At 44.3% G+C, this 17661-nt stretch overlaps 1 protein-coding gene, 2 long non-coding RNA genes and 2 pseudogenes across 5 annotated transcripts; 2 read left to right on the top strand and 3 right to left on the bottom strand.

The window, feature by feature from the left end:
- Positions 1–612: 612 nt before the first annotated feature.
- On the bottom strand, positions 613–3396 carry LOC147980875 (uncharacterized; annotated as a pseudogene). Its single transcript, XR_015598730.1, has 2 exons — positions 3336–3396; positions 613–1800 (listed from the first exon to the last, which is right to left on the bottom strand). The product of XR_015598730.1 is annotated as an uncharacterized LOC147980875 (transcript).
- Positions 3397–3546: 150 nt separating this feature from the next.
- Positions 3547–5741, bottom strand: LOC125529950 (uncharacterized; annotated as a pseudogene). The gene is made up of 2 exons (XR_007292797.2): positions 5272–5741; positions 3547–5150 (listed from the first exon to the last, which is right to left on the bottom strand). The product of XR_007292797.2 is annotated as an uncharacterized LOC125529950 (transcript).
- Positions 5742–6814: 1073 nt separating this feature from the next.
- On the top strand, positions 6815–16814 carry LOC125529949 (uncharacterized). The gene is made up of 7 exons (XM_048694372.2): positions 6815–7092; positions 7410–7442; positions 10785–11186; positions 13573–13697; positions 14173–14714; positions 14787–14883; positions 16370–16814. Coding segments are annotated over exons 1-7 (1464 nt in total). The 5' UTR covers positions 6815–6829; the 3' UTR covers positions 16372–16814.
- Positions 7883–10543, top strand: LOC147980874 (uncharacterized). The gene is made up of 3 exons (XR_015598731.1): positions 7883–10147; positions 10293–10405; positions 10523–10543. It is a non-coding gene; the product is annotated as an uncharacterized LOC147980874 (long non-coding RNA).
- LOC125529951 (uncharacterized) lies at positions 10912–17313 on the bottom strand. Its single transcript, XR_007292798.2, has 3 exons — positions 16974–17313; positions 11473–11495; positions 10912–11027 (listed from the first exon to the last, which is right to left on the bottom strand). It is a non-coding gene; the product is annotated as an uncharacterized LOC125529951 (long non-coding RNA).
- Between the last annotated feature and the right edge of the window lie 348 nt (positions 17314–17661).

Raw genomic sequence — 17661 nt, 5'->3', positions numbered from 1 at the left:
AGGGGCGTTGAGCACCACACCAAGCCGCCCAAGCACGACTTCCCTCGTTTCGACGGCGACGCGCCGCGCATCTGGCTGGAGTGCTGCCTCTCTTACTTCAAGCTCTACCGGGTGCCTCAGCATGTTCTACGGGTTTGATGTACGTATAGTACAAACCAGACGATAGAGAAGGAATTTTTTTCATGTACCTGCTTGCCATATCCGTGATCTTTGGTGAAGAGTAGATACTCCTCTTTGTTGTCTTCATGAGTTTCAATATGAAAGCCATTTTTACGGATATCTCGATAACTGATCAGGGTACGTGATGAGTCGGGATACAACAAAGCATCCTCAATTGTCACTTGTGTACCACTTGGGAGGGTAAATATGGCACGTCCAGTGCCAACGATTACCGTATCGCGTCAAGCGATAGTTAGAATATCTTCATTCATCTTTTTCAGAGTTTGAAAATATTTCATCTCCCTCAGTATGGAGTTTGTGGTTGCACTATCCACAAGGCATAATTCCTCTTCCATCGGATTGTCACCGTAGAGAACTATATATAAAACAAAGAACTTTCAATAAGAAAATCTCATGTAAATACATAGAATACAATCTTATTTATATCAAATATGTTAGTACAATTACAATCTTATTATATCAAATGTGCTGATACAATATAAGGACAACAACAAGACTTATATTCTTATTACAACATCACAAATGGACATAGCTAAATAGATCACTATGGAGATTGTGGGACTAGTCAAAGTCTCCAAACACTTCGTTTGAGGTGTACTCAATCATCATGTTTTCCGTGTCAGCAAGGTCCTCTGGCTGATGGAACGCAATGGTGTTGCTCGGTCCAGGAGGAACGTCGTGCGAACTACCGGCTCCATTGGTGCTGTCTGAATGAAGGTTGAAGTTGGCTTCGAGCCTCTTCCCTTGAGGTGCTTTGCGTCCCTGAGATTGCTGGTACAACATAACCAGATGCTTTGGGATCTTGCACTTGTCGGTGGGGTGCGTGTAGCATCCACACTTGTTGCAAAGCAGAGATTTATCATGCTTGGGCTTTGCAGTGCCTTTTCCCTTGTCTGAGTTCCTAGACCTCCTGTTCCTAATGCGCTTTCGCTTATTCTGGACATTTGATTGATTGCCTCTAAAGGCACCATCAAACTTCTGTCTATTCGCGACATTCATATGAACTTCAGGTAAAGGTTGTGCCCCAACTGGGCGTTGAGAGCCATTCTTAGCGAGTAGCTCATCATGCTTTTCAGCCTGAAGTAACATATGAATAAGCTCGGAATAGACAGTATAGTTGCGAGCACGGTATTGCTGCTGGAGGATCCTGTCTGAAGGGAGCATTGTAGATAAAGTTTTCTCTATCTTCTCCGCGTTAGTAGGTTCCTTCCCGCAAAAGCGCAATTTAGAACTTATCTTATGAACCTTGTGGTTGTACTCACCGATGGACTTGAAATCCTGAAGACGAAGGTGAGTCCAATCATGGAGTGCTTCTGGCAGGACAACTGCTTCTGCTGTTCATATCTTGTTTTGAGGGCTAGAAACAAAGTATTGGGAGATTCCTCCTCTAAGTACTCAGACTTAAGATCTGGGTGAATATGATGCCTTATGATGTATAAAGCTGCATAGTTTTGTTGTTCTGTCAGCGGCGTGGTTCCGGCCGGTAGAGGAGTCTCCGGGTCCTGGATTGCACGCGCTATCCCACGGGAAGCAAGACTGATCTTGACGTCCATGGCCCATGTAGGGTAGTTGTGGCCATTGAGGGCAAGCTCCTCAAATTCTTTTGCGGTCATCGTTTACCTACATGGATGAACCAGAGATAATTAATTTACTGAGGGTAAATTAAAAACCATCATGGTTGTATTGTAATAATGGTGCAAAATTTGATACTCAAGTGAAGAACTTGAATAATGTAGACCTCAATTGATTGAACATAACACGTCCAAGATCGCATGGATCTCACAGTAATAGGCTACATAATCTGACAATGTCAGTAGATGCATTTGTTTCTATTACTGTGTGTATGTTATCAATTCAAATATAAGGAAATGCACATTCAAGGTAATCATTTGTCGAATTGGACAAAATATAGACCGTGATTCCAAATATAATGAGGGAGGCGTGTATCAAAAATTTGCAAGTTTGTTGTACGAGAGAAATTAATCTCAATCGTTGGAACATGTTCTAGAAAATTGGAATGTGGTAAACACAATGAACATGACATTTCTAGATAATGTTGGTCCTTTATTTACATTATCAAATACATTACATAATGTAAACAGCCTACAAATACTTACACAAGTCCTAAAATAGAGTAAATCTAAATACCAGACTAGAATGTAAATAACTACATGTCAATAGGCTAAACAGTACTAAAACAGTGATAAATTACTGCTACAACTACTGTTAAAAGGATTAAACAGAAGAAAGAAAGAGAAATTTCTGCAATTCAGCCCGTAGCCAGGGACAATCTGGGCACAGGCCCAAAGCCCACGTGGAGTGGGGGCGGTCGGCTGGCCTTTATACGGCTGGTGATTAGGGATCGAGGGATCCCAATCCTCCCGACCAACTCCTGTGCGCCGCCACCCCCACACACTCCATTGCTGCTGCTCACAAAGTGGTTGCCGACGTGCCTCCTTCTTCCTCGGACGAGGAGATGTAGACGACACCGGCAGGGACGCCGTTCGGCAGATCGGAGGCAAGGTCGGAGCGACGACTTGGGCGGCGGTCGATGGCGGCGATAGCGCGGCCGAAGAGGCGGCGGCGACCGTCCATGCTCGCGGAGTCCAGGAGGCGTGGTCAGGCGGCCGTACGCGGGGGCGGCGGTGCCTCGTCCGGGACGGTGTCGTCGGCGCCCGGAGGCTCGACGGCGACGCGACTCGGGCCGGCGTCCTCGTCTGCAGGCGGCGCCACCAGCGTCGGTCCAGCGCCTTGGCTCGCCACTGCAGCGCCGTTGGGGAACGGCACGAAGACGAAGAATCCCGGCTCATCAGCCGGCGCCGGAGGCGGAGGCGGAATCCGAAAGGGAGCCGCGAGCCTGGGCTCGGGGTTACCATCTCCTACGCAGGCGGAGCTGGCCACCGTTGGGGCGTGGTCGCCGCGAGCAGCAGCGCGATGGCCGTGTCCAGGTGCGCGGAGGCCACGTCCAGGGCCGCGTAGAGCAGCATGGTGGCCTTTTCCAGCGCCACGACGTCCAAAACGGCGGGGGCGGTGCACGGCCCGGCGAAGTCGGCGGCGCCCGCCTACTTGATGATGGCGACGGGCGGCGAAACGGCGACGGCGGCCGTCCTCACGGATGAGGCGGAGGAAGAAAGAGATGAGTCCATGCATCTCACCGTTGGCGAGGCCTTCGTGTGCTCTCGGCAGAGCGTGCGTGATAACGTGTTTGAATGAAAAGATCAACTTGTATTGATTGATAGAAATAGTACAGCTTATATATGTTTGGAAGAGACGCATCGCACAAGACGCGATGGTTGGAACCGATGCAACGGTTAGAGGAGGGGAAAAGAGATGTGTCGGTTGCTACAAGACGCCTGCATGCCGCAGGACAAGGGGAGATTTCCCTCTAATTAATATGCGCTAACTAATCACAACAGTGTAGAATGATGCATGCCAACATAATATTATTGAGATCACCCTGTTCATATGAACATGCCGGAAGCCGTAAAATAGACCATCGCGCCTGCAACACACCAAATACACGTTCCACGTCCTTTCTTGCTCCCTCTTGATGTTTCACAAACAACTTGTGCTTTTCTGTTAAAGCCATCGGTATTGACTTCATGAATGCTGCCCACTCGGAGTATATTCCATCTACAAGGTAATAACCAAGTTGATATTCCTTCTCGTTGACAGTATAGTTCACTCGAGGAGCTTGCCCTTTCAGTTGCTCAGTGAACAGCGTTGATTGGTTAAGCACGTTGATGTCATTGTTGGATCCGGCAACACCAAAAAAGGCATGCTATATCCAAAGATCTTGAGATGCAACCGCCTCTAGAATAACAGTAGGGGCTCCTTTATACCCGCTAGTGAATTGCCCCCTCCACTCTAACGGACATTTCTCCCAATGCCAATGCATACAATCGAGGCTTCCTAACATACCGGGAAACCCACGTGTCTCTCCAATATCAAGTAAGCGTTGCACATCATCAACATTGGGTCTTCGCATATACTCATCGCCAAATATATGAATCACGCCTTCAACAAACAGTTTTAAGCACTTAATTGAAGTGCTCTCGGCAATCTTCAGATACTCATCGAGAGCGTCCGCCGGGGTACCATACGCCAATTGGCGAATAGCCGATGTGCATTTCTGCAACGGAGAGAGTCCATCGCGGTCAAGAGCATCTTTCCTTTGCGTGAACTCAGGAGACCACTCTCCTAGTGCATGCACAATACGCTCGAAAAGAGGCCTTCTCATCCGAAATCTTCTACGAAATACTTTTTTCTTGTAGGTAGGATTATCACAGAAATAGTCGCGTACCAATTGCTCGGCGGCTGCTTCACGTGGCCTGTTCACGTAAGTCCTCGGACCACTTCTGCTTGATGTTACTTGATCTTCGAGGCTTTCCTTCACTTCTGCTGCGATCCCCTTGCCTAATGAGTCTAACATGTCCATCTGGACAAGGTAGTCTTCTAGTGTGTAGAGGGAGGAAGGATTGGTGATACTTGCTTCAGCTTCACCATCGGAACCATCGTCTGGTTCACTACTGGCCATCTTGAACAGGGAAAGAAGTGGTGCAGTATGCAGGAGTGAGGAAAAGAGAAGGCATACGCTTGTATATATAGCACACTGTTGTGAAACGATTCATGTGTAAAGGAAAACTCAAACGATTGAGCTTCAGCAATGATTAAAAAAGGTAACGGGCAGTAGTAGTAGCTGATCGGTCCATCAGGTAACAGTAACGCACATCAATTAGAGTAGCTTCACCGATGATTCATAAAAGGTAACTGACAATAGTAGTAGCTGATCAGTCCAAAAGCTAACAGCAAACCATCACGTTCACATCAATTTTAGAGTAGCCGATCGGTGCACACAATAAACTGACCGGACAACAAAAGTGATGAACGATCCATCAGGTTCACACAACAAACTGACCGAGCCAATTTCTAATATGCTTCATAGTGCACCACTTTTTCCCTTCAATCACCTTGCCAATCAGTAGACAAATAAATAATCAGTAGCCATAATTATTATTTTCTCATGAAATAGAGCAGCGATTCAGGTTCACAACAAAAATTAACCGATCGAGAGACAAACAATGAAAATACCTGAATAATTAGCTGAACCAAAAATCATGCTATTCACCTTGATCAACTTGTCAAACTGTAGACAAATAAAATAGTCAGTAGTTGCTTGGAGATGCTTGAAATGAGTACATGTGCTTGGGAATTAACCAGTCGAAAGACAGAAAATAACAATACCTGAAGCTTCTTCGGGAAATAATATGGCCTCCAAAGCTTGCTATTAGAAACTTTTGTCTGTTCTAATCATTGCAAGAAAAAAGTACAAACAAACAAGCGAAGCACATCCAAGTTCAAGTGTCTGATATAGCAGTAAACCGTTTGCACAATAAGCACACAGACACACATCACGGGGGACTTGCATATCCTGCTACGTCCACAGCGAAATCCGATTCAGCAAGCAAAAACCTGAAGAATTGCAATGGTCTAATGCTACAGAAATTAAGGCTAAGACTTCAGAGTCTCTCTGCTTCAACACGCACACATGCTGAATCAGGTACTCGAGCTATAGAAATTACAATTACCTAATGCTGCTCTATAACCCAAATAGAATTGCATAATGCTGCATACTCGAGCTAGAGAAATTGTAATTGCCAAAGATTGAATTAAAGCAGAAATTTTATACCATGTAGGGTTGGCTGAGGAGGATTCCATGAGAGGCGGGTACAGGTGTGGCGGTGTCGAGGGGCTGGCCGAGGATCTTGTCGGGGCGCCGGGGTAGAAGAGAAGCTGTGGAGAGCGGCTGGCGTACGAGCTTGCTGTGGCGCCGGGGAAGTGATGCGGCGGCGGCGAGGTGGCCGATGGCCGGACTTGCGCGGCGTCCTTACGGGCACCGGACTTGGCCATGAATCTGGTGGCTTTGCGCCGCCTGCCAGAGCCGCCGCCGGCCGGCAAGACGGAGTGCGGGGCGCCGGAGCTCCAAGGCGGCAGGGAGGGAGAAGGATGAGGCCCAGCCGTGGAGGAAGAGAAAGTCACACGGGTGGGGATTTTCTTGGTTGCTTCGCGATGCGTCCGGCCGCCCGCACACAGGATCGATTAGCATTAATTTTTTCTCGTATGCAGCGCTATGTTACCGGAACTAGCTAAGTTCCTCCAAAGCTCTCTCTCTTCATTTAATCAATGCCACGTAGGAATTTTTGCTGAGTTGGATCCAAAGTTCTTGCTGAAGTTCTCTGCATTGGGGCCAGCCTCAGGTATAATAATCCCTACCTGGAGGTTGGCGTGGTCCTATTCGATGTTCGGCTTGCTAATTTACCGGGAATGCATGTGATTTGGGGCTTGCGATTAGTAGTTACGAAGCCTGACTAATGGGGAGGAACATGCGAAAACTTGTTGTTGCTTCAGATTATTCGATGCTTGAATTAATTGGAGGGCGCAGTAAGCTGACTGTGAATGCGCAGTGGTAGGAGTACTAGTAACACTTCATTTTCCTTTGTTGGCATGCGCGTTCCGCATTAAACACACACACGCCCATCTATCCATGTCTATTTATTTTTAGGGATGTTGGCATGCAAATCAGCATTAAAGACACACACACACATCCTCTGATATGCTACCTTTATATTCTACTCTACACATTGCAGACATGGCATCATCCACTGATACAGATATGCTGGAAGAGAATGTGCCCGCCAAGACAACTACTGTTCAAGTGAAATGGTGTGGCAATGATTATGATGTGGTGGTACAATCTGATGCCGATGTTGGAGAGCTAAAGCGACGTGTCGAACACGATACGGAACTTCCTTTCAAGAGGCAAAGACATATAAACACTCAGACAAATGATGAATTGGCTGATAATTATCGTGTTTCTCTGTTGGACAGTCCACCCACGACGTTTCTCATTGGGTAATGTTTTTTTTCTCATTGTCCTTGTAAATGCACAAGGATTCAAGTGTCAGTCATGTACGCATTTTTTACATGTTTCTATGAAATATATGTTGAACTCCCACTTCTTTTTATCGGCTGAAGCATGATGCAATTTTTTTATCATATCTCCTTTGTTGTCAAATTCTGAGTTCGTAGCATGATATCATCTAAACACTAGATATTTCTCATGCAGATTCCTGTATATTCCTATTAGTTTTAAAATACAATGTTTCCTGTATATTCCTATTAGTTTAAAAATACAATCTCATACCTCACTACAAACATTTCGAATCCAGGTTGAACAAACCGGACCTTCCACTCTACTTGCGGTATTTTTCTTACGGATTTGCTATTTTACAGCTCAGTGTTTTGCAATTCGTTGTCATTCAAATCCTTATCCGTCCGTTCTTGCGTGGAGATTCGTGCTGGTTTTTGTTTTTGTTCGGTCTCGTTTCTTGGTCCGGTTTTGTTGCCGGGCGCGGTTTTCTTTCTGCCCGTTACCGCCGCCCCACGGCCCGGCTCCCATTCTGGTTGCTCTGTTTCGATAAGGCCGAGGGCGAGCTCGAGCGGCGCAACAGAGGAGGCGCTTCGTCCCCGGCCATGGCGTTTTTGAGATCTTCCACCGCTCGATCTTGTTTTCGGTTCCCTTACTCTTCAATCCCCGGTGTCGCGGTTCGTTGTTCCTCTCTTTCGCTCTCTCCCTTGTGCTTTTGGTTGCGTCTGGTTCCAGATCTAGGTGAGTTCATGTCGCCCTCCCGCCGCGCCCTGCTGTAGTTGTAGATGCCTGATTTGGTGTCTTCCCGTTGGAGATGGAGATGCATGATTTTGTTGTCTCCCCACGCCCCTGATGTAGTTATAGATGCGTGAAGTTGTTGTCTCCCCGCACCCCTGATGTAGTTGTACATGTGCGATTTTGTTGTCTCCCCGCTGGAGATGGAGATGCGTGATTTTATTGTCTCTCCACACCCCTGATGTAGTGGTTGTTTGCCTTGTTTCCCCCAGTCCGAAGTTGGGGGATTATGTATATGCACCCTGTAGGTGCGCGATTCCGCGGCTTTGTGTCCTGCTCTTTTATGTTTTGATGCTTCCTGCTCATGTTTAGTTTCATTTTTGCAGTCCCTGGTTTTACCTCCTGTTTCGTTGTTGTAAATGCAGGTGTTTAGCTTCCTTTTCTGCCATGTTTTTTACCCTATGTGTTTGTCTGATGTTGACTACAAGCAGACATGTAGTTTGAGTCCAATTTCAGTGTAATTTCTCCCAGCCCATTCAGTGTAATTTACTGAATATATCGAATGTAATTTGTCTGATGTTGTCCCAGCCCAATTCATGTTTAGCTCTTTTTCAGTGTATCTACAGTGTTATTTTGATCGTAATTATAGTGTAATCCCAGTATTTCAATGTAATTTGTCCTAGCCTTACAGTGTAGTTTATCCAATATCTTTCCCGCTGTGTTGTTGAGTGAATTTTACTGTGTTATTTGAGTGTAATCCATCTCATTATTACAGTGCAGTTTGTCCTGGACTTACAGTGTACTTTCACCTAATATTCCAGTGTGGAAATTACAGTGGATTTATAGTGTAATTTGAATGTAGTTGCAGTTTAATTTGTCCCAACTTTACAGTTCAATTTTGTCCCCAGACTTACCCTAATTTTTCCAGTGTGTCATAGTGCAATTACATATCCCAATTTACAGTGCATTTTGTCCCAGACTTACTGTGTAATTTTACCTAATTTTTCCAGTGTGAATTGTCATAGTGTAATTACAGTTGATTTATAGTGTAATTTGAATGTCAGTTGCAGTGTAATTTTTATCCCAAGTTTACAGTGCAAGTTTGTCCCCAGACTTACAGTGTATTTTACCTTATTTTTCCAGTGTGTCATAATGTAATTACAGTGTAGTTTATCCCAATTTACAGTGCAATTTGTCAGACTTACAGTGTAATTTACCTAATTTTTCCACTGTAAATTGTCATAGTGTAATTACAGTGGATTTATAGTGTAATTCAAATATAGTTACAGTGTAATGTCCCAACTTTACATTGTACTTTACCCAATAATCCCAGTGTGATTTGTCATAGGATTTGAGTGGATTTTTACTGTGTAATTTAGGTCAGTTTGCACAGTAATTTTGTCTAGATTTTCAGTGTAATTAAGTCCAGTTTAGCTAGTTTTCACTGTACTTTGCTTGGATCAGTACTGTAGGGCTTTCGAATGTTTCCTGCAGCATAAGTTTTGTTAGCTTTTACTTTTCTATGTATTTTAAACATCTTCCGGAAGTTTTAGCAACTGTATCTCACATTAAGTATGAGTTCTTCCTATGATAGTCTCAGTAGATCCTCTTCAGTTACTGCCCTCATCATGCTCCTCTCATGACACATTTGAAGAGAAGAATGTCAGTGTTAGCGTAATCATGAGCAGCCAAGCGTTTAGAAATAGATGATAGTGTTTGCAACGTCTATCTGCTTGTTTTGTAATCTGTATTTTATTTTTTGCACTGGCTTGTGCTCTCTACTTACTAGGAACTTACAATGTATTTATCTCAGTTTTTAATTACTGTAGTTTGAATTATAAAATTTCTAGTTGCTTACACTGGAAGTTCCTAGTTGAATTCACTGGGATTTTCTATTTGCAGTGGGATTGTACACTAGAATTTCATAGGTGCTTACACTGTAATAAAACTTGTAAGTACATGCATTTAAAAAACTTGAGTACACTGAAATTTTCAAGTTACCAATAGTAGTATGTACACTGGAAATTACCAGCTAGTTACACTGCAATTTACTGGGTAGTATTCACACTAGTTTTTACATTGTGATGTACACTGGCATTTACATGGATTTTAAAAATGTAAGTACACTGGAAATTACAAGTAACCTACAGTAGTTTTTATACTGGAAATTACCATCAACTTACACTGGAATTTACTGTAACACTTGATTTTACGTCAGGATGTACACTGGAATTTACATTGGGATTTACACTGGAAATTCAGAAGTGCTGTATTTCCATGTTAATTTACATTGTAAATATTCTTGTAAGTTTTCCGAAAACTAAACTGTATTTTCCATTGAACAATTTCAGCATTTCAGTGTAATTTCCATGTTGATGTCAATGTAATTGATCACAAAAATTATGGGATTTGCCCAGAAATACAGCTGATGTTGATCTATCTCTTGTAGATGAAGAAAATTCCTCCTGATTTGTTCTTGTGACAGGTGAAGAGAGAAGATGGCGAGCAGTTGGGATAGTTGTTGAATTCCCTCCGATGTTCTTCCTTCTTGTTCCTCGTCAGGTACATCCTCTTCTCCCAAACCCTTCTGATTTATGCTTGATCTCCCTTCTTCTCCTCCCCCCTCGCCCATGGCCGCCTCCATCTTCCCCCTTCTGATTTGCTGTTTTGTGTTGTTAGGTGAGATCTGTTGAGTGGTTTGTGGGAGGGGTTTGGCCCTTTTCATGCGTTGCAAGCTGGGCACGTACTGTGTGGTCCTGAAGATCAAGGGAGTTGGTTCCTGAATTTTTTGGAGTGGCTAGTTGTCCAGCGAACCGGGTCAGATCTTTTCCGTGATCCGTTTTGGCGTCCCATTTTGTGCTGTCGACAGGTGTCAACTGTTCATTTGTCAGAAAATATGAATGTTGTCGAATTGAAAAACAGTCAAATGTCAAATAGACAGTCCCTTTTCTTATGACAACACAAACCGCAGCTGCTCTGTCAAGGCCATTAAGCTAGGGAACAAAAAAGACTTCCTTTCTGATTTTCATGAGGTGCCTACTGCCTTCTTCAGAGGAACCTACACTGTAGGGAGTTTCACCACTGATTGCCTCTTGAAGTGGTATGATGCTAAAGACAAAGTTCTTTCTTCGCTCCGACTGATGAGCACCTGGAGGCACCCAAATGTGGTGGTGTTGCAGAATATCTACAAGGTGCACCCAGATTATCGTCTTATAATATCCACCAGCTCTTTTGATGGTACCTTAAATGGATGGCTCAAGCATGGTGAAAAGAACAAGATTGAAGAGAACAGGATTTTAAATATGGATGGAAAATTCACCCCTGTTTTCAGCAGAATCACACTGTAAGTATTTTCAGCAGAATCACACCTTCAATCTTATAATAGGATCTGGGTTGGCGACGGTCCATTCACTTCGATCGTTACTATGTTTTGAATTACTAACAATTGGCGTATTATTATCTAAAACATATATACTGCTATATATAGTGGGTATTTATGTCTTAAATTACTAAGAATCGTTACCGTAACTATTATATATAGATGGGCTGGATATATTCTACAACCATTCTTTAGACATACTCTACAACTAGAAACCCACCGAACCAGCATATGCCATCATCCATCTCACCTCATCCATATGCGGAGCGGAACCTGCATGGCGCAAAGGGAGGCAACAATAGCGATGTGAGGCACACAGTTTAGTGGCGTGACACAGTTTTCAAACTGCTATTAGGTCGTAACGAATTTGAAAAAACATTCTACATGAAAATTGCGCCTAATCGATTTATTCCCAATGTTATATCATTTATGTCATTCCCACAAAACATTACATCTATATACAGCTGGTTGTTGTACAACCAGCCCTTTGTTTCTGTTTAACAAGAAATTTTCAAACCATATTTTGGAATTATGCAAGTGAATACCGTTAGAAAGATATTGATTAGGCGCAAATTTTTCATGCAGCATATTTTTCAAAATTTAAGGTTCAAGAGCAGTTCTAAAAATTGTGCAATTCATATCAAATGACATGGAGCGCATTTTTATCAAAATGTTCAAACCACTTATCGAAATGATGCAAACAAAATACCGTTGGAAAGACATTTACTAGATGTAACTTTTCTTTTTGTATGGAACACTTCATTCAAATTCCTTGCTATTTAAGAGAAGTTTAAAAAATGGTTAGATTCGAGTGTTATTTTTGGGCGAACCCCCAATGAACATGTGAACTGTCCCTATGAATAACTAGATTGCCGAAAGTTAACTAACTTCTCACATAGTATAAGGCCAACTTCAGCACGAACAACGTGAATTGCCGAACAAAAAATATTTTTCCTAACATTTTTGTGAACTTCCCGAACGAACGAACAGAACTTCCCGATTCATAAGTACTCCTTGTGTGAGGAAGTGAACTTCTCGACAAACGACAAGCTTCCCACAAGCTGAGAAATTAACTTCTCATCTGTATCACTAATTTTTGCAACTCTTTGACGAATGTTTTTATTTCCAAATGTGTGGAATGTCGCTAATGATATGACGACAGGGTTGAGAACTAACTGTCCACGTGTCAACTGCCGCGGGATGGGGGTGGAGCCTTGGAGGTGAACTAGCAAATTGGCTTGGCAAAAAATGAACCATCACGAGGCAACTAGCAGACCTCCTGCAACAAAATATGCGAACTTCTCGCAAAGCAGAAACTACACAAAAATAAACAGGGATAGAAAATCAAACATCGACAATCTGCGGAGCATTCTCATTGTAGATGGTGGGTGTTGCAACATGTGGTAGGAGAGTGATCCTGCTCCACACTCCGCCCTGCTAGCTGTGGCCATGGACATCAGTTAGGGGACGTCATCGTGTGTGGAGCGAATTTAAAAGTTGTGCATGGGCGTCCGTGTGCTTGATGATCACCAGCCTGCCGAGGAGAGCAGAGGAGGGGGACTCGCCTAATGGACCTTTCTGACCATACCAAGGTGGAAGACCTCCTCTAGCCGAAGCAGTGCCGTAGTCGAACATCCTTGGCTGCCTTTGACCGAGGAGAAGGTGGCGGCGCGGGGTGGCTGGTCGAGGCTAGGTGTGGCGGCGCCGCGGTTCCTATGTGGCTGCACGGGAAGGTGGATTGGATTGGAGGGTAGATAAGGCTGATGCAAAACTATGGCGATGAGGTGCGATGGGGAGGGGAGGGTGTGGCGACGCGGTGGCCTTGGGGTGATAGGGGCACAATGCTGGGAAGATGGGTCTAGTGCAGCGTTTTTTCTTTTAGTTTAGGGCGGTGGGGTTTGCTCCTGCAGTATTTGTTACTTTCGAGTGGGTTTGGCTGATCTAGGAGGGTTGGTTGTAGAATATTTCATCTACAATTCTCAAGGGGTGGTTGTAGAATGGACCACGTTACACATGTATATAATCACCTTTTATTATGCTTTAAATCACTGGTAATTATTGTGATCACTATCCAACCTATGTAATAGACATATATATCACAATCTTATGATTAATTGATCCTATATTTTGGAAATATATTCTCTTTTGCCCAAAATTTGGGATTATTCTTTTTGAGAAAAAAATAAGTACCAACGACACAACCATTTAGACAATGCATGCAAGAACGAAGAAATTTCGGAGTAACGCACCGGCGATCTGCTAGTTTGTACTAATATTTTATTTCCACTGCACAATAACTAATATAATGTTTTTACTTCCACTGCACACTAACTGAGATACTGTTTCACAGAGATCTACTTGATATCTTGGACAAGATGATTAGACGTAAGATGTGTCCGAAAGACCTTACAGTTGACAACCTATATCTGAAGACTGTGAATGGTCAACCTCAACTTAAAGTATTCTTAGATGATGGTAATTTCTTTTTTGCACTCTCCTAAGATAGTGCGTCTCTAAAGTCTATACAAACACTATAATTTTATTCTACAAATAAAAAAAAATTGGGTTATGTTGTGCAAAATTTTGTCTTGTGGAGGTTATTTATAAGCATATTTTAATTTAGATATAATGTTGCATATTTGCTTACACGAAAATGTGCATATGTTCGTAGGACCATCTGAATCAGATAGGATTTTCTTTTGGAAAAAGAAGACATTTTTAAGTTCCGGAAATATAGGAAAATTGATCTTGCATGTAGATGGTGAATACAAGTATGTGCACCCAAAATTTTAAAACTTCAACATTAACATATGTGACCTTTATGTTTTTTTATAGGTTGCATACAAAATTATCCGCTAAGACTGTTTCTTAATATCAACTTGTTATTGTCTGATTTAATTTATCGCTCCTGGCCACATCTGTCTGATTCACCAACTCCCCTAATTCGCAGTTGAGGATCTCAGGGGTAAGGCTCAAACGTATATGGAAAAACTATATGTGAAACTATGTGCGGAGATAAAGAAAATTATGACAGCCGACGTTTTGATACAAATGCACACAGGGACCAGGGCGTACTGTGATTTCATTGAGAAACACGGTCCTGACTGCATTGGCAAAAATTTGGCAAAAGTTGCCAAGTTTTATCCCATTGAGTGGAATGATGAAGACAAGAGCAAGTATCTCATTGACATATTCTCATCAACTCGAGATTGTAGTGCGGCTCTTAATGCTTGTGGAATAAGATGGCCAAGAAATGAGTCTGAAGATGACATGTGTCAGGAGCTGAAAACACTAAAAGAAATGATGGAAAGAGCGAACATAGATAACAACAAAAGGAAGGCGGCGCTGAAACTTCAAGGAGCCGAGGGTAGAGCTGCGGCCAACAAGATCAGGGAATACATATGGAACTGTGATATTGACTATCCAAATGATCTTGTCAGGCTCGTGAGGAACCTATGGAAGCATTTCTCCACGTACCCTCACTACATTAAGGTAACTAATTCTCCATCTAGCTTGCATGCCAAACAAGGTGTTAATATTGATTAACCATTTGGTTAACTGCAGACGCACCTTGGGGGTAGCCAAAGTGCTGTTTTGCGCAAGTTCGAGCAGTGGTGCCCTGATGCCTGGACGTTGATCTACAACACCGTGGGCCAACCATGTACGTTGTCTTTCCTGTTTAGATTTAAACTCCTTTCTCTCGTCATGTATGTTTTTATTTTTCATTGTGCTCATGGATTTCGAGTCGCTCGACTAGTCGCGACTAGTCGTCGACGAGTCGCAGTTCCAGGGCCGACTCAGCCTCTCGACTCGACTCCTGGGATGAGTCGAGCGACTCGCGCGACTAGTCTCGACTAGTCACGACTAGTCGCGGTTTTTGGGTCGAACGACTCGAGGCAGCGCTGGATCTGGAGCACTCTCCCGCTGCCGTGCTGCTGCTGCTGCTGCTGTGCTGCCTCACTGCTGCTGCGCCCCCGCTGCAGCGCTGGCCGCCGCCGCTGCTGCTGCTGAAGCTGCAGCGGCAAGAGGAGCGGGCTGGGAGGAGGAGCGGTGGCAAGAGAGCTGCTGCGGGAAGTTGAGAGATCCATCGCTGGGAGGAGTGGTGGACTGGTGGCAAGAGAGTGGCAGCAGAATGTGTGGCGGCTGTGTTGAGGGAGGAGGGTGTGTGGATGGTGGATTAGGTCACGGGAGGAGTATATAGCTACTAGATGGGCTTTTGGGCCACAGGGAAGTGCATAACTAGTGGCCCATCTCTCAGTTGGCCCTGGTTACTGCTTAACTCACGTCGACTCGTCGCCATGTCGACTCGTCGCCATGTCGACTCGTCGACCGTGAGTCTAGACTAGTCACGACTAGTCTAGAATCGCCCCCTCCGAGCGACCCGTCGACTCATCGACTCGAAAACATTGATTGTGCTGCTACGCATGCTTACATGGTCTTGTGTTGGGTGCTACTTAGCTCATACCACACCATGTGGTTTCTGAAAGGCGTATGTGGCCAGAGTAGAGCTGGTTTGTTGGGTCAAATATTGGCATCCTACAGTCTCCCCATAGGTCCATGCTCAGTTGGTGTTCACAGCAGAAATTGCTAGTCTAAGTCCATGGCCATACCATGTAATGCAGACAATGGAAACTGGTTTGTAGGAGTATTTTGTAGCATGGTGAATAAATTGTTGCTGCATGAATATATCTCAAATCATTAGCAGGGATAAAGAGTTCAGTGCCTCCATGTCAAATGTCCTGACCTAGTACATTCTCAATAAATGCTCTTGGCATTTAAGCAGTGGTGGTATGGCCAGAGAGTAGAATCAGGCGGACAACCAGGCATCATGCTGTGACTTGTGAGCAGGGCACCTTTTGGTCAAGTGAGCTAGTTGTGCCTGCTGCTGTAAACTCTGCCCAGCTAACTAGCTAGTACTAGGAGATTATGATGCACTTGACATGGCTCGGGTCTAGGCTTTGCAAAAGTCAAGTGAGACCACAACCTTTCGTTTTACGCAATCCGGGGTGTCCTTTGTTCCAAAATTTTAAATAAATCAATCAATCAATCATAAAGCTTGTTTGATCTGTATATATATGGTTATAAATACTATAGATGAATTTCTCGGAGGATCTGCTTTACATGCATTGGTTTGACATGTTTTGCAGGAAGCAAGGAGACTGGCGGCCAAGGAGATTGCAGGCAAGGAGGAGGCTGAAGCAATGTTTTTTGGAACTCAGTAGCATGGAACTGACGAGAGCACTGAATATATTTTTTGACGGTGCAAAACACTGATTCGTAAACTGCGCTTGCGGGAAGCGTGAGAAACCAAACGAAAGATTTGGCGGTGCAAAACACCTGATCTTTTTTGTAAGATGAAAAACTGCGCTGGAAGTGTAATTTTTTGGATAGGAGCGCTGCAAGTGTAATTTTCTGGATGGGCGCGCTGGAAGTGTGCGTGCGTGCGTATGAGACCAAAAGAAAGATTTGGCTGAATGCCGCGCCAGCCCAGCTGGAAGTGTTTGAGACCAAACGGATGATTTGGCAGCCGGCCGGATTCTGTAAACAAATGCTATGAGTAGGAACCAAAAACATGGATTTGGTCTTGCTTTATTCTGTTCTTGTACTAGTGTATTGTGAGGTTAATTTGGCTGTCAGCAACCTTCCCCGGCCGGAAGAAACAGGGGGATCCCAACCAAAATTTCCGAAAAATCGACGAAAACTCCAACCATAAACACCATGAGAGAAGAGGAACGATAAGAAGATCCAAACCTAGGGAATTAGAAGGATGGATGAGATGAGATGGCCGATCGAGCATCTCATCTCCTCGGCTGCGTCCACCTCGATGGATCGGCCGTCTCATCGATCTCCTCGGCTGCGTCCACCATGACCTCGATCGATCGCCCGCGCGGCACAACCATCGTCCGTCCCCCCTTCCGATTCCGATCACCCATCAGGGAGCTTCTCCCTCGTCAGATGCGGCGACCGCTGTTTGTGGCCGCTGATGTATTCCCACGGCCACGGGTGAGGAGAGGAGGACGCGTGCAGGCTCGCTGGGATGTGGCGTGGCGGCGGCACACCCCACCAGTGGTATACAGATCGACCGCATCTACTAAAAGATCTAGTAATTTTTTTATATACTAGAAAGACTCATTTATGTTCTAGGACTCTTTTCTTTTTTTTCCTTTTGACGAAAATAAAAAGATCTCTAGCATTCCTCTAGAACCAGAGGAACAAGATCTCTCTGACGCCGGATATTTTGGAGTAGAACCGCACGCAACGGAGAGGAAGAAGCCGCTTGGTCGTGCATGCAGGGATCTCCTTGTGGAGATGTAGCAACTTCGCTGACCTGGTTGCGCCGCACCCGATGACCACAACATGACCCCAACAATCTTCACGCATATCAGATGATTTTTATTTAAACCGGTCCACGTTTTCGACATATTTCATTAAACAAAAG

Source organism: Triticum urartu, chromosome 3A (assembly GCF_056163025.1).
Source record: "Triticum urartu cultivar PI428250 chromosome 3A, HENAU_Tu73, whole genome shotgun sequence".
Taxonomy (NCBI): Eukaryota; Viridiplantae; Streptophyta; class Magnoliopsida; order Poales; family Poaceae; genus Triticum; species Triticum urartu.
This window is presented reverse-complemented; position numbering and strand designations above follow the sequence as displayed.

Bases quoted from the DNA above. Each gene is read 5' to 3' on its own strand.
- LOC125529949 (XM_048694372.2), top strand. From the start codon at position 6,830: ATGGCATCATCCACTGATACAGATATGCTGGAAGAGAATGTGCCCGCC. The intron at 7,443-10,784 runs GTATTTTTCTTA...TCAAATAGACAG, and splicing joins GACCTTCCACTCTACTTGCG to TCCCTTTTCTTATGACAACA. The intron at 11,187-13,572 runs GTAAGTATTTTC...ACTGTTTCACAG, and splicing joins GTTTTCAGCAGAATCACACT to AGATCTACTTGATATCTTGG.